The sequence below is a fragment of the Sceloporus undulatus genome, chromosome 1, assembly GCF_019175285.1.
Source record: "Sceloporus undulatus isolate JIND9_A2432 ecotype Alabama chromosome 1, SceUnd_v1.1, whole genome shotgun sequence".
In the NCBI taxonomy this organism is placed as follows: Eukaryota; Metazoa; Chordata; class Lepidosauria; order Squamata; family Phrynosomatidae; genus Sceloporus; species Sceloporus undulatus.
This window is the reverse complement of record NC_056522.1, coordinates 313,964,400-313,988,617: the sequence shown is the minus strand read 5'-3', so window position 1 is coordinate 313,988,617 and position 24,218 is coordinate 313,964,400. Positions and strand designations below refer to the sequence as shown.

The window sequence follows — 24,218 nt, the reverse complement described above, 5'->3', positions numbered from 1 at the left end:
CTCCCTAAGTCTTTCCTCATAGGGCCTGGTTTCCAGATCTTTTACCATTCTGGTCATCCTCCTCTGGACATGCTCCAACTTGTCCACATCCTTCTTGACTTGTGCCCAGAACAGCACACAGTATTCCCTGTGAAATCTGACCAAAGCAGAGTAGAGTGGTACTATGATTCTATTATTTTCCTTGATCTAGCAGACACTATACTCCTGTTGATGTGCCTAGAATTGCATTGGCTTTCTTAGCTGCTGCTGCATCACATTGCTGACTCACGTTCAGCCTGTAGTCTACTAAGATTCCTAGATCCCTTTCATAATCTACTGCCATCAAGCCAGGTGTCACTCATCTTACATCTATGCATTTCATTTTTACTTTCCAAGTGTGCTATCCCCTGTTGAAATTCATTTTGTTAGTTTTGGCCCAGCTTTCTAATCTGCTAAATTCATTTTGAATTTTGATCTTGTGTCAGCTGGGCTATTAGCTACCCCTCCTAATTTAGTGTCATCTGCAAATTTGATATGTATTCCCTCTATTCCATCATCATCTACAAGTTCCCTTAATGCCCTTGGTTACAGTTCATCAGGCCATGAAGTCTTGAATTAGTTTATGGTATTTATTTGATTTATATCCTGCCTTTCTCCTTATGCAGGACCCGAGGTGGTATTCCTATATGAAATTTCTACTTATTCTGGGCTGCAATCCCCTTACTGTATCATTTGTTCTGTTTGCACAAGGCTGGGCACTGTTTTCATTTTGAGAGAAGACTGAAACAAAGAAGGTGTTGAGTAGTTTGGCTTTCTCTCTGTCACCTGTTAGCATTTCACCATTCCTTTATACAGTAGTCCCTACCATTCCTTGTTCTTTTTCTTGCTCCAGACATAAACCAATCCCCTTTTTATTATTTCTAACTTTTCTAGCAAGCCTGAACTCATATATATATAATGTGTGACCTACTGTGTGGCTCCCTTACTGTTTGGGGTGGAGAGCAGAGCACTAGTGATTCCCCCTGGCATGAGCTTCTTCCCAGGGTCCATGAGATGTCTACACAGTCTTGGGAAGAAGCAGGATCTGCTAGCCAATAAGTTTAAACTTCCAGTTTGAATTCACTGGCTTCACTCCAGTTGAGGGGGGTTGTACTTACTCTCCAGGTCTCACACTCACTCAGTAGTTGCTCTTGGAGTGGCATCCCACCTCCCACCTTCTTAACTGTCAGATATGTTGTCATTTTGAGTACAAGCTTCTTCTCTTACTGTTTAAAGCTTTACACAACCTAGCTCCCTCTTTATCTGTCAGTCCTTATTTCATCTCACCATCCTGTTTGAGATTTGCAGTCCAGGAGCTCAGGGCTCTTACTCAGCCAAGGGTTTCTTCTTCCTTGGCTTAGCTTTGTCCTTTTTCACTTGCTACTCTTGGAACTGTCTCCCTGAACATCTGTGGATTCTCTCTTCTCTTGCTAGTTTTAAATCCAAATTAAAACTTTCTTGTTCTTTAAAGCATTTGGAACTGTATTTAATGTTTTATAATTTTATATTTGATTATATGTGTTAGTTGTTTTTATAATTTGTATTTTAACTGCAAAACTTGCTTACTTTTGTAGAGTTTATATTTTATGACTTTTAGATTGTATGCCATTGGCAGGTTATATGATGTTTTAATGATGCCTGTAAAGTGCCATGCAAATTTATGACACTATATCAATAAACATTAATAATAATGCAGGTGCTTTGGCCATTTCCAAAAATCTATTTTTATTATTTTTAACTTCTCCAGCAAGCCTAAACTTATAATGACTTTTACTTTTTTCTAACTTTCTCTCTGCAAGTACTGCCTGTTCATGTCTGTTCCTCTTTGGTAAATAATAATAATAACCATATTTATTCATATCATGCTTTTTCTCCAAAACTAGGACTTAAAGCAGCTTACAGTTTAAAAGAACAATACAAAAACATGCAAAAGTGAGAATTAAACTAGAATTAAACTATCACAGTAATAAACAACATCACTCATTAAAAGAATGCAATGCAATTAAAAATAATTAAAAAATAAAAGTGCTTAAAAACAGTACAATTAAAACAGTACAACACCCCCTGCCCCCTCTTTAAAGACTTGCTGTTTTAAAAGCCTGTTGGTATAAAATCTCTTAGCCTGCCAATGTAAATACAACAAGGAGGGGGCTATTTTGGTCTCCCTGAGAAGGGAGTGTAGAAGCAGCCACCGAGAAGGCCATCTCTTGCGTCTCTATCAACTGTGCTCCCTCTTTTTCCATTTGCACACCTCTTAAATCTCAGTTCATTTGCAAATTTGGACTGTATATTTTAACCTTGTAAGCCACCCCATTTTGTAGAGAGGCATGATATAAATAATTTATTATTATTATTATTAAGTTATTTGTACATCCAGACCAATTTGTTTAAAGACTTCCCACTTTTCTTCCTCCTTGGAATTGTTTCTAATGGTGCCTCCAATGCCTCACCTTTAAGAAATTCTCATACGGCACGAACTTCCTTACCACTAAACATTTCTGACCAAGGGATCTCATCCAGTGTTTCCCTAACTTTACTGAAATCAACTTCTTCTTGAACTCCCACATGTGTGTATAACTATGTTTGGCTTCCTCCTTCATCTGTATAACAAATTCAAAGAGAATGTGGTCCCTTCCACCCTGTTTACAAGGTCATCTCTGTGTTGGTTAGGATCAGATCCAAAATAGTAGACTCTCATATAGCCAAGACCAATTTCTGTACAAGGAAGGAAGTACTTACTATGGCAATAGTTAGCACATTGCCTATAACCTCAGATAAGACACTCCATCCTGCCAGCTTCTGAAGGATGTATAAAACAGAGATGGTGAAACTGCAGATGTTGTTGGATTCCAATACGATCTGGTTACCCTAGAATGGGACTATTTACTGCATTAAAAAAACTGGGTCAGCTGAAATCTAACATTTCCTTCTCACACACTCCTCCCTAAACTTTCCCAGGGATTTCCTCCACATACCATTGGTTCACACACCTGACATAGCTAAGACTGCTTACATTAGCCTTTCCCAACCTACTGCCTTCAAAATGTATTGGACTATACTTCCCATCATTCCAGCTGACTAAATTGAGGTGAGGGGAGTTTCAGTCTAATAGCTCTCGAGGGCACCAATCTAGGGAAGGCCCACTTACATTAGCTATACGTGATCAGCCCCTGAAAAGCCCATTTTCCAGAGATCAGTGCTTTTGCTCCAAATATGCATGGTCAATGAGATTAGTTGGGTAATATTTGTAAAATGTTTTTGAAAATATAAAAGAGTTACATTATGCGTGCTCTGGGGATTATAACATTACCGTTAGGCCTTTTAGCAAACAATGCTTTTAAAAAAACCCTCCTGAGCAAAGTAGAGCAAGTAATTAATGTTTGGGGCATTTTTCACCATTTGGGAATAGCTTAGTAAAATAGAACAAGGCAACCTCTACAGCTGTCCAGATCTAAATCTCCTGCATGTTCCAATTAGAGAGACTAAGACTAGAACACTTTTTTTGTCGCACACTTTTTGGCAACTGAAACGAGGTAGGACTGACAGAACTACTGTAAGTGGAAAAGAGACATAATTAATGGGGATGAGGAATGATCACTGTTAATTCCATGCTTGGTTTTCAGCTGAAGCTGAAGAGATACAAGCATGTTCCCACTCCCACCCTGTTGAATTCAGAGACAAGGTGCAACCCATTATGGGCCGAATTTTCTGAGAACAGTTTTCATACCAGAAAGCGGAGCAGAAGCGTGTGTACGCGCGCGCGCACACACACACATATATACACACATACTGCATAATATTATTATGCATAATTTATATAAATTATTTATATAAACAAACATAAATTAAATAAATTACTTCAATACTAGAAATGTGGGAAATGAAGGAAGATTTGGGAGGGGGGATGCTCTCATTTCACCTTGCTCCCTATAGGTACATCCTTGTCCCCAGTGCTATTCTGGATGGATCCTCAACACTCCAGAGACAATTGTCAGAACACATCAGACTGGAAGGAGAATAATCTTTTCCCACCTCCATCCACAGGGAACTTGTTTTCCAGGCTCCTGTGCTGCATAACTCTGGACTGAACCTAATTTTAAGAGTATATAGAACTTGGAAAAATTACTTGGACTGAAACTCCGACAAAAACAATATTTCCACACTCTGAAATTATTCTTGGGCACCTTGGTCTAAATGCTTTGCAATAGGAAACCGAGTCATTTTAATCTATGAGTAACTGTATATCTATAAACCTGTTATAAATCTTAAAACAGTAGGTTTCTTGTAAAAGTGCCTGGAATAACCCTGTTAGAATTTAAGCCACTGTTATACTTTATATTTTATGTCCTTTATACTAACAGTTTTCCAAACCCATCTAAACTGTATCCTCCAACTGTCTGATTTGGCAAGAACAGTTCCAGATAATCCTCTGTCATCCCACTTTTTCAGCTGCTTTTAAAATGACACAGTTATTTTTTCCTCATTCTACTTCCATCATTTGTCCTCAGAATATTTGAATTGGTGCAAATTCACTTCACTTTGCACTTTTTTTAACTCAGGGGGTGGGGGGTGGGGAGGGAGAGTAGAGGGCAAAATTTTGACCTTTCCTGCATAGTCAGGCAAAAGCAAACTGCTGCACCTGCTCCTAGCTTATGTGTTAATAACTTTTGCCATCTTGGCCACAGTCTGATGTTGCTTGGCCACAAGCAACCTGTGAAATGTTGATGAGTGCATGATGTAGTGGTCTGAGCATTGGACTATGATGCTGGCGACCCAGATCCAAATCCAAATCAGTGGGGCTTTCCCCAGTTGATGTTGAAATCCAGCAGCATGACTTTTCAGGAGGTTTGGTTAGTACAGCACAAAATGGCCAAAGGTCATTTTCACCTCAGTCCCAATCTAAAAGGAAGCCCTATTAGATCATTCACTCAAGGGTCTAAAATTACTTAGCTGCATCAAGTAAGTAAGCTTAGCTTAAAGTTAGTTGTTCTTGTTGTGTGCCTTCAAGTGGTTTCCGACTTATGATGACCCTATGATGAACCTATCACAGGGTTTTCTTGGCAAGTTTCTGCCTTTGCCACCCAATGAGGCTGAGAAAATATGACTTGCCCAAGGCAAGGGGGTTTCAGTATTGTTTGATTACTTTAGCTTAACGTAAGAGTGCACCAAGATAGATAGATAGATATGCATATATGCAAATTATAATTAAATTGGAAAACAAAATATGAGTTTGTTCAGATGTTACTATTGTATTATAATGTTCATTTTCTGTTATAGAGTAGGAAAAGTGGGGTTCAAAAGTGAAGTTAATTAAATAGGTTCCAGAAGATGGAGAGCCCATACAGCAAATAAATTAGTATGCTGACAACCAAAGTGGATCCAGGCATGAAGGAGACAGATTAATTTCTTCTTCTAGAAATATATGCAAAGAAATTTAGGTGAAAAAAGACACCTCACCCTCTCCCTCTGTTTTCCTATCCTGCAAAAGAGAGGAAGAAGGGAGTTTGTGGATGGTCTTAACAAGAAACAGGACAGAAGAGAGGAAAGGAGGAAGGGAGGTGAAATAAAGAAATTTAGGGAGTGAGGGAGAGTGGAATGAAAGAAGGAAGAGGAGAGCAAGTAGATAGTGGAAAGTGTGTGTGTGTTTCTGTGAAGGGGGCAGTGCTTGCAGTGACAGAGACAGCAAGAGCTAGCTATCTAGTCAGCCAAAAAGAGTCCTTTCTCTCACATTAGTGAATGATTGGTAGTGATGCACTGCAGAATGAAAAGGAATGGCCTGAGTGCATGCAGGTATCTTGCTGCCAAAAAGTGGAGACTGGAGAGTAATGCTAAAAAGGCACCCATCTGCACTCCTGCTCAGAATGGATTTATGACAAACTGGGGCAGCCTCTCCCAACATGGCAACTTCAGCCATGGCTGGGGAAGATCAGAGTTGTAGTTCAGCACAGCTGAGCATGCCAGGTTAAGAAAGGCTAAATGAAAGTTTTAAAACTGCCTGATTCTGTTATGCCAAACTAAGGAACTATTTCTATTTGTTTTTATTTCCTATCCTGTAAGTGTGAGTGGTTTAAGTCTGGTGCCCTTCATCTTGGCTTCTGCCAGTGCATTTCTTTTATTTCTTGCAACCTCAGTCCCTGCCAGGGAGAAGAGGGAGAGAAGTGTCTGGGCAGCCATTTTGACTGTGTGAAGTTTCCTTGTCTTCTTGCCTACAGGTGTGGGGAGCTTCACCTGCACCAATCACAAGTTGGTAGCCCTGTTGGAAGAGAAGGTCCAGCAGCTAGACGCCTGGGTATCTACACTTCTGCATATTAAGGAACAAGAGCTTTTCCTGGACAGAACGGAATGGACTGTCCTGGATGGGGAACACACAGAGGAAGATTCTGGAGAGGAGGTCAGTTCCCATACACAGGAAGTAGACGGTTGGAAAAATGTGACACACAAAACTAGGAACACCAGGGATCGTTCTGGGAGCTTGCAACTACAGAACCGATTTAAAGCCCTCTCACTGATCAGGGATGATGTGGGGGAACAGCAGGAATAGTCCTCAGGGACAGTGCAGGGGATCTTGGTAGAATCAACACAGGGAATGGCTGCTGCTAAGCCTTGGAGGAGGCATGTAGTGGTTGTGGGGGACTCCTTGCTGAGGGGTACAGAAACAGTGGTTTGTGGCCCTGACAACATGCCTCAGGAGGTGTGTTATTTCTCTGGGGGAAAGATCTGTGATGTGACAGAGAGGCAGACAAGACTTGTCAAGCCTACTGACCATTACTGTTCCATCAAACAGGAAAGGAAGAGAAATAGCATTATATGTCAGGGATTTTTACACCTGAGAAGAAATCCAGGACTTCAATACTGGAAGCCAGGTGGAGAGCATCTGGATAAAAAATTAAAGGGTAGGGAAACAACAAGGATTTTATTGTGAGAGTCTACTACAGACCCCAAGTCAAACTGAGGAATTGGATGATGCCATTCGAGAACAAATGACCACACCCTCAGAAAGTAGATGTGTAGTAGTGATGAGTGACTTCAGCTACCCCGATATTTGCTGGAAGTCAAACTCAGCCAAAACCTCAAGGTCTATATAACGCGCATACACACACACACACACACACACACACAAACTGTGGAGCAGCTGAAAGTGTAATGCTGCATGTATATGCTTGCACACACATCTTTCTTTGTGTGTGTGTGTGTGTGTATATATATACACACATACATATACATATACACACACGCATATATATATAAATATAAATATATACACACACACACACAAACTGTGGAGCAGCTGAAAGTGTAATGCTGCATGTATATACTTGCACACTACACAAAAGGTTTCTGCTTTATCTCGTGCAGTGGAAATAACGCTCCCCAGCCCCAGCGGTTGTGCTAAAAGGGGAAAGGGCCACTGGAAGGAGAAGGGGGAAATTCCAGCGCAGCATCATGGGAGATTTCAATGCAGATCCAACCGATCCCCTAATTTTGCGGACTCGGAAAACAGAGGAGCCAGCTGCCTTCAGTTCGGAAACCAGCCGTGAATACGCATTGGCCAAAGCGTATTCACGTTATATCGCATTGGTCAATGCGTATTCAGAGCTCACAGGTGTGGAACTCCAATGCTATATAACGCGAATACGCATTGGCCAATGCGAACTGACACTCAAAAAGCCCCCGTGTGGTAAGGTCCAGAGAAAGAAGTCATGCCAGACAAATCTGATCTTTTTCTTTGATAAAATTACCAGCTTGGTAGATGAAGGGAATGCTGTGGATATAGTATATCTTGATTTCAGTAAGGCCTTTGACAAGGTTTCCCGTGACATTCTTGCAAACAAGCTTGTAAAATGTGGGCTAGACAAGGTAACTGTTACATGGATTTGTAATTGGTTGACCGGCCAAACCCAAAGGGTGCTCAACAATGGCACCTTTTCATCCTTGAGAGAAGTGACCAGTGGGGTTTCACAGGGCTCTGTCCTGGGGCCAGTGTTATTCAACATCTTTATCAATGACCTGGATGACAGAATTGGGAGCATACTTATCAAATTTGCAGATGATGCCAAATTAGGAGGAATAGCTAATACCCCTGAGGACAGAATCAAGATTCAAAATGACCTGAATAGACTTGAAAGCTGGGCCAAAGCTAACAAAATGAAATTCAACACGGAAACTACTTGATGTTCTTTTGGTGCCTGTTTATCAAACCATTTCCTGTATTGCTATGTACTGTATATGCATTATCCTACTTGAGAGTATGTATTTTCCCTGGAAAATGATTAACTATCCATTATGAAGCCAAGCCCTCCCTCCAGTCCATCTGCCTTGGTCCAGGCCTTGGGGGTAGAGAGGAACTGCTGGACCTCTTACCCTTTCCCTCCACCACTCCCTTCTCCTTCTGTGTCATGTCTTTTTAGATTGTAAGCCCGAGGGCAGGGAACCGTCTAACTAAAAAGATTGCATGTACAGTGCTGTGTAAATTTACAGCGCTTCATAAATAAAGGTTAATAATAATAATAATAATAATAATAATAATAACAACAACAACAACAACAACAACAACATCAACTTAGGGCAGAAAAAATAAAATGCACAGATATAAGATGGGAGACACCTGGCTGAATGAAACTACATGTGAAAGGGATCTAGGAGTCCAAGTAGACCACAAGTTGAACATGAGTAAACAGCGCGATGTGGCAGCTAACAAGGCCAATGCCATTTTAGGCTGCATCAATAAAAGTATAGTGTCTAGATCAAGAGAAGTAATAGTGCCACTGTATTCTGCTTTGGTCAGGCCTCACCTGGAATATTGTGTCCAGTTCTGGGCACCACAATTTAAAAAGGGTGTTGAGAAACTGGAGCATGTCCAAAGGAGGACGACTAAAATGGTGAAGGGTCTGGAAACCATGTCCTATGAGGAACGACTTAGGGAGCCGGGGATGTTTAGCCTGAAGAAAAGAAGATTAAGAGGTGATATGATAGCCCTGTTTAAATATTTGAAGGGATGTCATATTGAGGAGGGAGCAAGCTTGCTTTCTGCTGCTCCAGAGAACAGGACCCGAAGCAATGGATGCAAGCTACAGGAAAAGAGATTCCACCTCAACATTAGGAAGAACTTCCTGACAGTAAAGGCTGTCCCGACAGTGGAACACACTTCCTCGGAGTGTAGTGGAATCTCCCTATTTGGAGGTCTTTAAACAGAGGCTGGATGGCCATCTGTCAGGGATGCTTTGATTTGGATTTCCTGCATGGCAGGGGGTTGAACTGGATGGCCCTTGCAGTCTCTTCCAACTCTATGATTCTATGATCCACCACTGAAGCCATCTGTGCTCATATGAGGGAACTGCCTTCCCTTGGATCACTTGTAATCCCTGTTCCTTTCCAGCAGCAAAAGCATGTGAAGAAGACAAGCAGGTGCAACATCTGAGCAGTTGGGCTTGCATACCGAAAACCTCAGGTCCACATCTCTGCTTAGTTGTGAAGCGCACTACTGATAACAACTATTAGCTCAGCATGGCTGAACCTGCTGTCACAAAATATCCCAACTTACCTCTGCCACCACCACACATACCTTTTTATGTAATAGCAGCAACATGACATTTCAAATTTTATCAGAGCTATGGAAGCAGCCATGAATGTTTAACTCTTCCTAATCATTCAAGACTTACCCATTCTCTCTCTCTCTCTCTCTCTCACACACACACACACACAGGGAGAAGGAAAGAGATGGAGAAGCTGCTGTCCATCACATAATAGGTCCCATACTGGGAGAAAGGTGGGATATTAAACAACTAACTAAATAAATAAATAAAATGTGAAAAAAGGAATGCTGGAAAAACTATGAGAATGAGAAAATGAGTCACAGAAGAAATCATTAATTCCTCTTCTCCTGCTAAAATGGTTGTGATGCTTGTCACATGCTTAAGCCTAGTGTGCAGGTTTAAAAAAAACCTAGGAAGCACACTTGTATAAGGACTGTAGCATGTGTAACAAGGGCTTGAACTCTTCGGGCCTTCTTCGGCACCACTGAGTCTTGGTAATTTGGTTTTGGTAATTCCACATTCAGGGTTAGAATGAATTTCCTCTCAGGCAGTTGTCATTATATTGTGGTCAGTGCTCTCCCTCTCTCACATGGGCTAAGTGCCAGCCCTTGGCTCCTTTCACAATGATGATGGCAGCTTCCCCTCACTACCCACCATTGGCTCTGGTCCTATCAGTGCATTCTCCCACACAGTTTTACATAATAACCATGTTTGTTGGCGTGGTATGCCGCCAAGTCATTTTTAATTTATGGCGACCCTAAGCAGAACCTATCAGGGTTTTTTTTTTGGCAGGTTTCTTCAGAGGATGTTTGTCATTTCCATCCTCTGAGGCTGAGAAAGTGTGACTTGGCCAAGGTCACCCAGTGGGTTTTTATGCTCAAGTGGGGAATTGAACCCTGCTCTCCAGAATCGTAATTCAACACTCAAACCACTACACCACACTGGCTCTCATATTTAAGAGAGGTCTAATGACTTGTTGTTCATAGCATCTGGAGGGCCCTGAGGTTAGGGGAGATTAGGCTTGCAGCAATATCAGGGATTTCAAACCAGTTAATCATAACTGGAAGGGAGATATTTCACTTGTGAAGTTGCAGTTTAATCCTTTCTCCTCTCAGCACACGTTTTTTATTATTCTAAAGCCCTTGCTCAGCACTGCAATTACTAAAAGATGAACAATCCCAGGCAACAAAAATTCCTAGGCAATTTAAAACAACATTTCTGAAGTCCTGCTATTCCATTCTCTCATCTGCCTGTGCATTCTTCCTTGCTCTTGCTTTCCCCTTTGGGCTCTCCTCAAGGGTCTCTGGACATTTAAAGCACTGTCCATAACGATATGCTACTTCAACCAGCTTTACATAGTTCTAGCAGCACAAATGTAGACCAACCTTCCTCAACCTCAACATCCTCCAGATGTGAAGAAGTACAAGTCTCATCATCCAACACAACACCATTCAGATGAGTTGGACTGGAATCCTGTTATAACTAGCCAGCATGCCCTTTGCTCTAAATATTTTGAGAACAATGCTTACAATACTGTATGATGAAAGAGAGAACTTCTAGCAAAACCAGCCGTTGTGCTAAATTAATAAGAGCCCATGCAACAAGGAAATTGCATGTAAGAGATGTGCTTAGAACAGAGCCTGGACATTTACTTTCTTAGACTATTAACTGTCCTAATCTTGCAGCCAGCATGGCTAATGGCTGGAAGATTCTGGGAGCTGTAGTCCAAAATAGGAATTTTTCAAAGCTCAGAACTAAAATACTCCCAGGCAGTTGTAAAGATGTTGTAGTCAGTGATCTCCCTCTCTCACACGGGCTAAGTGCCAGTCCTTGGCTCCTTTCACAAACACAATGACAGTGGTGTTTTAGACATTACTTGCTTACAAATATGAAACCATTGTAATTTCTTCTCATTTTATATTAGCAGAACTTGAGTTATGCTAAATTTTTAATGCAAAAAAGAAAATATGACGAAGCACAAATTCCCTGTCAGCAGGCCTTCTCGGAACAGTGGAACAAAAATGGTGCTGTTGCAGAACATTTTGTAAGGTAGCCTGAGTCTGAGGTGTTGGTTGTGCAGGTATTTTGAATTTCAGCCCCCAGAGCCTGTGACCAACAATGTGGCCTGAGGCTTCTGGGGTCCCAAACTTCTGGAAGACTTAAAATCTGAGCACTATTGATTAGCGGTGGTTCCCATGTCAATAGGGCTGTAAATTCACTCCAGACTTGAAGAGCTTGTCAAAGTGCCGAATCATGGACAGCTCCTTTAAAGTTCAAAGTAAAACCTAGACTGGATTTCCCACCCCCCTGACATGGAAGGCACCAGCAGCCACTGGTATTGTACTTTATCCCTGTAACAGGAAGAAAAATGAGAGATGTCTCAAGAAACCAGGATGGATGATTAAGGAACTTTCGACTGAGGTAAGTTTTAAACAGAACATGTATAAGAAATGGAAAAATGGGGAAATTACCAAAGAGGAATTCAAACAAATAGCGAGCACATGTAGGGGTAAAGTAAAAAAAGCTAAAGCGCAGAATAACTCAGGCTTGCTAGAGAGGTTAAGAAAAACAAAAAGGGCTTTTTTGGGTATGTCTGCAGCAAAAGGAAGAAGAAGGAAACAGTAGGGCCACTATAGTAGGGCCACTGCAAGGTGAAGATCATAGAATCATAAAATCATAGAATCATAGAATCGTAGAGTTGGAAGAGACCACTAGGGCCGTCCAGTCTAACCCCTTGCCATGCAGGAAATCCAAATCAAAGCATCCCTGACAGATGGCCATCCAGCCTGTGTTTAAAGACCTCCAAGGAAGGAGACTCTATCACCCTCCGAGGGAGTGCATTCCACTGTCGAACAGCCCTTACTGTCAGGAGGTGCCTCCTAATGTTCAGGTGGAATCTCTTTTCCTGTAGCTTGCATCCATTGTTCCGGGTCCTGTTCTCTGGAGCAGCAGAAAACAAGCTTGCTCCCTCTTCAATATGACATCCTTTCAAATATTTAAACAGGGCTATCATATCACCTCTTAACCTTCTTTTCTCCAGGCTAAAAATCCCCAGCACCCTAAGTCGTTCCTCATAGGACATGGTTTCCAGACCCTTCACCATTTTTGTCGCCCTCCTTTGGACACGCTCCAGTTTCTCAATGTCCTTTCTGAAATGTGGCGCCCAGAACTGGACACAATATTCTAGGTGGGGCCTGACCAAAGCAGAATACAGTGGCACTATTACTTCTCTTGATCTAGACACTATACTTCTATTGATGCAGCCTAAAATAGCATTGGCCTTTTTAGCTGCCGCATCACACTGTTCACTCATGTTCAACTTGTGGTCTACTTGGACTCCAAGATCCCTTTCACACGTAGTTTCATTCAGCCAGGTGTCACACATCCTATATCTCTGCATTTTATTTTTCCGCCCTAAGTGCAATGCCTTACATTTCTCTGTGTTGAATTTCATTTTGTTAGCTTTGGCCCAGCTTTCTAGTCATTTTGAATCTTGATCCTGTCCTCTGGGGTATTAGCTATTCCCCCTAATTTGGTATCATCTGAAAATTTGATAAGTATGCTCCCAATTCTGTCATCCAGGTCATTGATAAAGATGTTGAATAGCACTGGGCCCAGGACAGAGCCCTGTGGGACCCCACTGGTCACTTCTCTCCAGGTTGAAAAGGAGCCATTGTTGAGCACCCTTTGGGTTCGGCCGGTCAACCAATTACAGATCCATTTAACAGTTCCTTTGTCTAGCCCACATTTTACAAGCTTGTTTGCAAGAATGTCATGGGAAACCTTGTCAAAGGCCTTAGTGAAATCAAGATATACTATATCCACAGCATTCCCTTCATCTACCAAGCTGGTAATTTTATCAAAGAAAGAGATAACATTTGTCTGGCATGACTTGTTTCTCTGAAACCCATGTTGACTTTTTGTGATTATGGCATTGCCTTCTAGATGCTCACAGACTCTCTGTTTAATGATCTGCTCCAGAATCTTTCCTAGTACTGATGTCAGACTAACTGGACGATAATTGTTGGGATCCTCTTTTTTCCCCTTTTTGAAGATGGGGACAACGTTTGCCCTCCGCTAGTCTGCTGGGATCTCTCCTGTTTTCCAGGAGTTTTCAAAGATTATTGCCAATGGCTCCGATATTACATTTGCCAGTTCTTTTAATACCCTTGGATGGAGTTCATCTGGTCCCGGAGACTTAAATTCATTTAGATTAATAAGGTGTTCCTCTACTATCTCTTTACTTATTCTGTGCTGAAATCCCCCTATTCTGTCCTCTGCTCCATTATCCTCAGGTTGAGCACCCTTTGCCTTTTCTGAGAAGACTGAGGCAAAGAAGGTGTTGAGTAATTCTGCCTTTTCTCTGTCTTCTGTTAGCATTTTGCCATCTTCTCCACGCAGTGGCCCTACCGTTTCCCTATTCTTCATTTTGCTGCGGACATATCCAAAAAAGCCCTTTTTATTGTTCTTAACCTCTCTAGCAAGCCTGAGTTCATTCTGCGCTTTAGCTTTTCTGACTTTACCCCTACAAATGCCTGCTATTTCTTTGAATTCCTTTTTTGTGATTTCCCCCTTTTTCCATTTCTTATACATGTTCTGTTTCAAACTTAGCTCGGTTGAAAGGTCCTTAGTCATCCATCCTGGTTTCTTGAGACACCTCCCGTTTTTCTTTCTCACTGGAACTGTTTGAAATTATGCCTTCAGTATCTCCCTTTTGAGAAACTCCCATCTGTCCTGAACTCCCTTCTCTTTTAGTATTTCTGACCATGGGATCACTCTCAATACCTCTCTAAGTTTACTGAAATCCGCTCTCCTGAAGTCTAGAATGCGTGTCTGACTATGCCTGGCTTCTCCTTTCCACTGTATTACAAACTCCAGGAGAACATGGTCACTTCCACCTAATGATCCCACCACTTGCACCCCATTAACCAAGTCATCCTTGTTGGTTAGGATCAGATCTAAAATAGCTGACTCCCTTGTTGCCTCTTCCACCTTTTGGACCATGAAATTGTCTTCCAGGCAAGTGAGGAATTTGCTAGACCTTGAGGATTTTGCTAAGTTTGACTTCCAGCAAATATCAGGATAGTTGAAGTCGCCCATCACTACTACATCTCTCTTATCTGACTGTGTGGTCATCTGTTCTAGAAAGATATCATCCAATTCCTCAGTCTGACTTGGGGGTCTGTAGTAGACTCCCACCGTAACATCCTTGTTGTTTTCCTCCCCTTTAATTTTTATCCAGATGCTCTCCACCTGGTTTCCATGATTAATGTCCTGGATCTCTTCACTGGTGTATATATCTCTGACATATAGTGCTATTCCTCCTCCTTTCTTGTTTGGCCTATTTCTCTTAAAAAGGTTATACCCCTCTATTTCCACAATTCCAATCATGAGACTCATCCCACCAGGTTTCAGTGATGCCTATTATATCAAGATGGCAAAATGCTAACAGGGGACAGAGAAAAGGCAGAATTACTCAACACCTTCCTTGCCTCAATGTTCTCAGAAAAGGCAAAGGGTGCTCAAACTGAGGTTAATGGAGCAGAAGACAGAATAGGAGAATTTGAGCACAGAATAAGCAAGGAGATAGTACAGGAATACCTGGTTAATCTAAGTCTCTAGAACCAGATGAACTACATCCAAGAGTATTAAAAGAACTGGCCAATGTAATATCGGACCCATTGCCAATAATCTTTGAAAACCCCTGGAGAACAGGAGAAGTCCCAGCAGACTGGAGGAGGGCAAATGTTGTCCCCATCTTCAAAAAAGGGGGGGGGGAGACTATCCCAACAATTATCGTCCAGTTAGTCTGACATCAATACCAGGAAAGATTCTAGGGCAGATCATTAAACAGAGAGTCTGTGAATATCTAGAAGGCAGTGCCATAATCACAAAAAGTCAACAGGGGTTTCAAAGAAAGAAGTCATGCCAGACAAACCTGATCTTTTAATTTTTTTGATAAAATTACCAGCTTGTTAGATGAAGGGAATGCTGTGGATATAGTATGTCTTGATTTCAATAAGACTTTTGACAGGGTTTCCCATGACATTCTTGCAAACAAGCTTGCAAAATGTGGGCTTGACAAAGTAACTGTTGCATGGATTTGTAATTGGTTGACTGGCCAAACACAAAGGGTGCTCAATAACGGCTCCTTTTCATCCTGGAGCGAAGTGACCTGTGGGCCCAGTGCTATTCAACATCTTTATCAATGACTTGGATGACAGAATTGGAGGCATACTTATCAAATTTGCAGATGACACCAAACTAAGAATAGTAGCTAATACCCCAGAGGACAGGACCAACATTCAAAACAACCTTAATAGATTAGAAAGCTGGCCCAAAGCTAACAAAATGAATTTCAACACGAAGAAATGTAAGGTACTGCACTTAGGGAAGAAAAATGAAATGCACAGATATAGGATGGGGGACACCTGGCTGAATGAAACTACGTGTGAAAGGAATCTGGGAGTCCAAGTAGACCACATGTTGAACATGAGTCAGCAGCATGATGCAGCAGTTAACAAGGCCAATGCCATTTTAGGCTGCATCAATAGAAGTATAGTGTCTAGATCAAGGGAAGTAACAGTGCCACTCTGTTCTGCTCTAGTCAGGTCCCACCTGGAATATTGTATCCCGTTCTGGGCACCACAATTTAAAAAGGGTGTTGAGAAACTGGAGCGTGTCCAAAGGAGGGCGACTAAAATGGTGAAGGGTCTGGAAACCATGTCCTATGAGGAACGACTTAGGGAACTGGGGATGTTTAGCCTGGAGAAGAGAAGGTTAAGAGGTGATATGATAGTCCTATTAAAATATTTGAAGGGATATCATATTGGGGAGGGAGCAAGCTTGTTTTCTGCTGCTCCAGAGAACAAGACCCAGAGCAGTGGATGCAAGCTGCAGGAAAAGAAATTCCACCTCAACATTAGGAGGAACTTCCTGACAGTAAGGGCTGTTCGACAGTGGAATACATTCCTTCCTCGGAGTGTAGTGGAGTCTCCTTCCTTAGAGGTCTTTAAACAGAGGCTGGATGGCCATCTGTCAAAAGGGATGCTTTGATTGAGATTTCCTGCATGGCAGGGGGTTGGACTGGATGACCCTTGTGGTCTCTTCCAACTCTATGATTCTATGATTCTATGTTCATCTCCATTTGTTTAGCCTTATGGTCAATTTAGTTCTACAAAGTATTGAAGCTTTCAAGTCAGCAAGCTTCCTGTTTGTAGGGATTTCAAGCAGTTCCTGCTTGAGAAGTTGAAGCTGTTAATGCTTTCCTCAGCATGTGAGCAGAATCCCCCAAAGCCCCATTCACCCTATAAAAATAATCTGGGATGAATCCGGGTTAAATCCTGGGTGTTCCCATATGCCCCAAATGCACTCGGTGCACTTTTGTGTGTGTGTGTGTGGGGGGGGGGGTTTACAAAAAAAACCCCACTTAACCTGGGATATTCAATACCGTCCCCCCCTAGGTTTTCCTGACAGATCTATATCGATCCACATTGTTGACAGTGTGAATAAGCTTCTGAAATGATTCTGATTTCTCTGTATTGTTCAATGGAATGGAGGCAGCTCCATTTTATCCCAAAACTATGGCATCTGTGAATAACACAAGAGTTAAAATGACTCAGACAGATTCAGGAGCCCAAAATATAATAATAATAATAATAATAATAATAATAATAATAATAATAATAATAACAATAATAATAATAAATTTTATTTCTATTTTCCCACCTCTCCCGATGGATTGAAGTGAGATTATGACAGTATTTCGGACAATAAAATATCTAAAATTACAATTTAAAAACAATTTAAAACCATATAATATCAAAATATGATAGCACAATATTAAAACCACAATACATCCTGCTATACAATTATCTTGATTTTTCCTGGGGTGAAGTTTTCTTCAGATCTTATAGAACAGGGGTAGGCAACCTGCGGCCCGCGGGCCGGATGCAGCCCGGCAAGGCCTTGGGACCGGCCCCAGCCCGGTCCTGCCGCCGATTGCCGCCGGGGCCTTTGGGGGGCAATTGTCTATAGAAGCCTCAGAAACATGCATTTATATTAACATTTTTTTTAAAATCAGCAAATTTTTTCACGTTTCCTCCATTTTTTTTAAAAAAAAGTGTCTTCCACTTGAAAATTTTGTCCTACATTTGTCCTGGTTTATTTATATATTTAATTTTTTAAAAAAAATATTTAATTATTTATTTTTTGGCTTCGGCCCCCCAGTTGTCTGAGGGACAGCAACCCGGCCCCCGGCTCAAAAAGGTTGCCTACCTCTGTTATAGAAGATCAGGGGGGTGTGCTTGCCAGAAGAGATGTGTTTTTAGTGCCTTCTTGAAGGCATCTAAAGTTGGAATCAGTCTGATCTCTTCCAGAAGATTGTTCCAGAGCGTGGGAGTTATAGCTGTGAATGCTCTTTGGGAAGTAGTTACTAGTCTGACTTTTGTATGATCTAGTAGATTCTTCCCAGTTGTTCTGAGAGTGCGGGGCGGATTGTACCGGGAGAGGCGTTCCCTCAAGTAACTCGGGCCCAAGCCATATAGGGCTTTAAAGGTGATAACCAACACTTTGTACTGAGTTCAGAAGCTAATTGGTAGCCAGTGTAGAGATTTTAATACAGGTGTTATGTGGTCTGACCTGGAAGTTCCAGTGACTAATCTGGCTACTGCATTTTGGACTAGTTGAAGCTTCTGAACTTGGTACAAAGGTAGCCCCACATAGAGCCCATTGCAGAAGTCTAAACGAGAGATTACCAGTGCATGTACCACAGGTTCAAGGTCCTTTTGGTCCAGGTAGGGGCGCAGTTGGCATATCAGCTGAAGCTGGTACCAAGCACTCCTGGCCATTGCATCTACTTGAGATGATAACTGTATAGATAAATCCAGGAGTACTCCCAAACTGGAAACTTTGTTCTTTAGGGGAAGTGTGACCCCATCCAGGACTGGGTGGCAAATTTCCTTGCCTGGGCTTGGGGTATCTATCACGAGTACCTCTGTTTTCTCTAGATTCAATATGAGTTTGTTTCCCTCATCCAGCCCATTACTGACCCTAGGCAGTCATCCAGAGGAGAGATGCCATCCTTAGTCACTGTGTCAGTCGGAGACATAGAGAGATAGATCTGGGTGTCATCAGCATACTGATAACACCGCGCCCCATGTCTCTGGATGATCTCACCCAGTGGCTTCATGTAAATGTTAAACAGCATGGGGGACAGAATGGCGCCCTGAGGGATGCCAGATGTCAGCTCTCTTTTGCGAGAGCAGCTGTTCCTCAGCCTCACCATCTGGAATCTGCCTCAGAGGTAGGAGCGGAACCACTGGAGTGCAGTGCCCCGATACCTAACTCCCTCAGGCGTTCCAGAAGGATACCATGGTCTATGGTATCGAAGGCCGCTGAGATGTTCAAGAGCACCAACAGGGTCACACGTCCCCTGTCGATGCCCAGATGTGATCCACATCTCCTCGGGACAAAAAATTGAGTGTGAATGTCCCCTATGTTACCTCCCACACTGCTAGGAAAAGGTTGTTTAGACTGCTGCGAGCTCACAGGCGGACGGTGGGGGGGGGGAGAAGATGGAGAGGGGTGATCTCTTCCTCCCCTCCACCACCTATAAAGTCTTCCCTTGATCCTCCTCAGTTCTATCTTCTAAGCAGCCCACCAAATAAAAGCTTTAGCTGCCCCCCACTTTCTACCACCACACTTTGCATTTATATGGAAAACCTCAGTTGTTTGCACTACAGCTTTGAGATGCCAGAGTTCAGAATTCCCTTCCTGTTTCTCTTGCTCAGAAAACTGTCAAATTTTTCTGGCAATGGCCTTATAAAATGAACTCTAGTAGCCTTTCAGATATTGTTGGACTGCAACTCCCATCCCCCTCACCACTGCCTATGTTGATTAGGGCCCCTGGAAGTTTCAGTATCTGGAGGCCCACAGGCTGCCTGTTAGGATGATCAGTCCATAATAAGGGAAGAACGCTTTCTCTCCAGATGCTTAGGGCTACAACTCCCATTATCCACAGATAGGAGTTGGAGATTGTGATCATTGTATTCTAGCACATCCAGAGTCACCAGGATAGTGAAGAGTGAATATTGGCTATTGAATACTGCCAGTTCCTCTCCCCAACCATCTAATGCAACCAGCAATCCTAAAAAAGTATTTTGGAATTAAGTTCACACTTCACATAGCAAAAAATTGGGCAAGGGAAGCAAACACTTAAGTTCTTGGCACACCTTCTGTTCAATTCAAGTGAGTTCTCTCCTTAGCTCAGCGCTGCACTCCTTTAGAACTGCGTATTACCCAAAGACAATGTGATGCAGACGGCAGAATGCTGGATGGGCACTTGGCAGATTTAGCTTCTGGTCTATGGAGTGGGAATTATGTAGCCCTTCAGATATTATAAGAATGCAGCTCTTGTCATTCCTCACCATTGACTAAACTGGCTAGGTCTGCTAGGTCCATCAATACCATCATTCTACTCCTTGGAATGAACTGAGAAACTTTGGCTCTGGAGTTTATCAGATAAGGGAAATTGGAAGTACAGTGGTACCCCGGGATACGAATGCGCCGGGTTACGAATTTTTCGGGATACGAAAAAATCCCATAGGGATTTATTGCTTCGGCTTTAACCGCGGAACGAATTAATTTCGTAACCCGGGGTACCACTGTAACATCCAACGGCAATCCGAATGCAATCATGGGGTTTAACGTTATTGCATAATAGACTACCACACACAATTTTGGGCAATGGGAAGTCAGTCCGAACGCAATCATGAGGTTTCACATTATTGCGTGAGAGGTGATCACATGCAATTTCAGGCAATGGCAAACTATTTTCGGGCAATGGGAAGTCAATTCGAACGCAAATCGAATTCACGTACATTCTCTGAACTAGCAAATTAACATGAATGCATTCTGGCCTCACTTTCTTTTCATTTGAAATTAAGAGAAATTGCCCCTGTGTGATAAACTACTCTGTCATCCTTCTAACCTGCCTCACAAGACTTTTGTGAGGATGAACTGAAAAGAGGAGAGAGATGCATGCTGGTTTTAGCCCACTGGAGGAAAGGTTTTAATGAAAAGAAAGAAAACAGACAAATGAGCTAAAGTTGTCTGTGATTTTTATTTTATGTTTTACTCTATTTTTGTATCTGTTTTTTACTGTTTAAATTGATTTGTTTGCTTAATTTTTCTTAAAAAAAAGTTTGTACAGTACAGAGTGTGTGAGAAAGAGCTACATTTTCTCTAGCCTATCCTGTAAGCCATTTTGGCCCCCATGTTGGGATAAAGGCAAGTTACTAAAAACAACTTTTCCCTCTGAGGGGCACAGTGGAGAAAAAAAACAGAAACAAAAGAACCCCTTTGACGACACACAGGGGGGGGGGGGGCGGCTGGTGAATGTCAACTCACCCTTCCACCTGCACTTACTTACACTTGGATCCAGTACATTGTCAGCCTGCTGATTTCGCAGTGATGCACCTGATTATATCAGTGCGGGTAAAGTGCACTGCTCCAGATCATTGGCTTTGCTGAGTAGAGCAAATGCGATTGGAGTCCAACAATATCTGGAGGGCTACATTGTGCCCATCCATGCTCTAGACACACACTGCTGGAATCTGTCTTTTCATTCTTCCTGAGCTTTCTTGGACCCGTCTATGGAGCCACACAGCCTTCCCTGCCTAGCTTAAGACTCCCTCAGAGACCATCCTTGATCATTGCAAAAGGGCCTTTTCTGTGGCTGCCACTAGACTATGGAAGTGGAACTCCCTTCCCAGGGAGACCAGAATGGCCCCCTCTTTGATGGCCTTCTGCCAACAGGCAAAGACCTTCCTCTTCAGACAGACATTCAAAATAAAAAGCTTTTAAAGAATGAGCCAATGTGTTTTAAACATTTTTAGGTTTTCAACTATTTGATATTTTAACATGCAATTTATTTTAATTATTGCAGTAATTGAATTGAATAATGTACTATTTTTGTATGCTTTTAATTGTACTGTTTTTTAATGTAGTAAGGTGCCCTGAGTCCCAGTCTTGGGAGAAGGGTGGGATATAAATAAATGTAATCATCATCATTATCATCATCTGGGCCCCCACTTCCAAGCACACACTGATATTCCCCCTTGGTCCCCCTTTTCCAAGTCTTTCCTCTGCAACTACAGCTCCCCACAAGGAAATTATCCAGCTTACCTCCTGGACCATTTGGCTGAAGGCCTGCCAAATGGTCTCTTCCAGAGCACACCGTACAGCTGCACTTTGGTGCTGATATCCAAGGCATCTGAATCTGCAGGGTCCATTGAGGGCGAAGGAGAGACAGAGTTAGATTTTGAACTGAACATTGCTGAGAGACGGATTTGGGGATCTAATTCTCTGTCTGTACTCCACAGCTCGGGGAATCAGATTAAGTGCAACGAACCAGAAGGACGCAACTGCTCAGGGGAGAGAAAGGGAGAGAGACTGAGGCTATGCTCTGAATCAATAACTGGACTGCTCAGTGTTCAGTCAATATTCGCTTCCCTGATGCAGAGTGGAAAGCTTCCTCATTCCAGATCAGCGTCTGATGCTCTGGGAGAAGAGAGTGAGCCTCCCAGATCAGCCCTGAAGAGTTTCTTTCATCAGATGGAACGAGGGTGCTCAAATCACAGAGCAAGCCAAATGCAAAAGTTTGTACGTCACCATGGGCACTCACACTGTACAGTACAAGTGGGCACGTGCTTAAAGTGAACATGCATCTACTTTTATCCTAGAATCAGCTGGGCAGTTCAAGGTATTTTCTGCACATTGCAAGAATACAATGACAGCCAGTATCAGGTAGTTTGTGATAATATTTTATCCTCATCACAGTCTCAGTTTAGAGGAATTAAGCAGCCATTTCACATCTCAAAACATTATCTGGCAGAAGTTGGCATGTTTTAAACATGCATACCAGGCATAGATCCCAGCTGGCATTTTCTAGCAAAATGGATAGGTTTGCATGACTTCTGTGACTTTGAGTTGGGTTGCCCTGCTCACAAATATATTGCATGATCAATACATTTTGTGCAGGTTTTCACAGTTGCTGGGAGGACACAAGGAAGAGATAAAATAGAAGTGGCATTATTTGCAGAACAGTGCAATCATGTTTTGTTTTAATTAAGCAATATAGAATTTTTAAAAATAACAATGATATTCCAACCTCAATCCAGAAGTAGATCCAAACACTACCTGTATGCTCATCATAGGTTTCTGCAAGTTCTGTTCCTCGCAACAAGGAGACCAGTATGGGAAGCTAGTATGTATGAGAGCTGAAAGATAAGGACACCTGGTGCCTTGCTCTGTCCTCAGTTGTTTCAGATGATAGCTCTGACAGTGTCTGACCCTGCCGGCTGGACTTGATGGGAATGGTAATCTGAAACATGTATAGGACACTGCCTATTCCTGCACTCTACTGTACATATGCTCTCAATCACGTTCCTCTTTCTGCAGTTCTTGTTTTGTTTTGTTTTATTTTGTACAAAATCGCGTATTTCACTAAAGCCTCAATTTTATTTTCGCACATTTCCTTTACTGTATGTATTACTATTTGTTTCTGTGCCTAGAATTATAGAATCATAGAGTTGGAAGAGACCACAAGGGCCATCCAGTCCAACCTACTGCCATGCAGGAATTCACAGTAAAAGCATCCCCAACAGATGGCCATCCAGCCTCTGTTTAAAGACCTCCAAAGAAGGAGACTCCACCACTCTCCAAGGGAGTGTGTTCCACTGTGGAACAGCTCTTATGGTCAAGAAGTTCCTCCTAATGTTGAGGTAGACTCTCTTTTCCTGTAGCTTGCATCCATTGTTCCATGTTCTAATCTCTGGAGCAGCAGAAAACAAGCTTGCTACATCCTCAATGTGACACCCCATGCCTCATAATGCCTGCTCTGCTTTTAAATGTGTAAGCAACAAATTGCCATAAAAACATTACAACTTCACTGCAGTTTCCTCCAAAGGAAATTAATCTATCCAATAAAAGCTTCTAGGAACTCCTCATCATTCAGAAGGAGGGAAGCACATACTTTGGATTTTGGCTACTGTCTTCTGCTGTGGTTTGGTCTCATGTGGTGGTGGTGGCTTGAAGCTGCTCAAAAGCTGAACTAGTTTTCCGCTGGAGAGTCATGTTTGGCTTTACTTTTGTTTAATTATTGGCTCCTTCATCAGTCAAACCGACAGATAGCTAGTTAAACTGAATGACAGATACCACTGTTGCTAATGCCAAGAAATCATGAATCCTTTATAGTTTATTGAGAGGAAAAAGGATGTTACAGCTTGTTCATATCAGGTTTTGCTAGTGTGAAACTAGCAAATGTCTGAACAATGAATGACTTCCCAGTTATGATATTCTTTTGGCAATTTAACAGAGAGCCCAGTGTTGGAGTTTTCTACATCTCAGAATAATGATTTTAGATCCAGTTTTACATAAAGGAGCTCAGGAATCCAAGGACAAGTAAGGAAATGTGCATGTACCTTTCATCTTCTTGTATTACAACTGTTCCTACATGTACAACATTTCCATTCCTTCATAACTTGTGAACAACAATATAGAGACACATGAAATAATATTCATAAATCCAGGGGCTGGGTGGGTCAAAGGAAGTTTGTGCCCTTATAGACTCCTGCGCCCTTAGGAAGCTTTTCTTGAGAGCTGGGA

General features: G+C 42.2%; 1 protein-coding gene across 1 annotated transcript in view; it reads right to left on the bottom strand.

Moving 5' to 3' along the window:
- PLEKHD1 (pleckstrin homology and coiled-coil domain containing D1) overlaps positions 1-21,928 on the bottom strand; it is a 55,881-nt gene extending 33,953 nt beyond the window's left edge. Inside the window, exon 1 of the mRNA XM_042445716.1 lies at positions 21,738-21,928. Within this exon, the coding sequence (XP_042301650.1) occupies positions 21,738-21,886 (149 nt within the window). The 5' untranslated portion in view covers positions 21,887-21,928. The remainder of the gene's footprint in view (positions 1-21,737) is intronic.
- Positions 21,929-24,218: the final 2,290 nt, after the last annotated feature.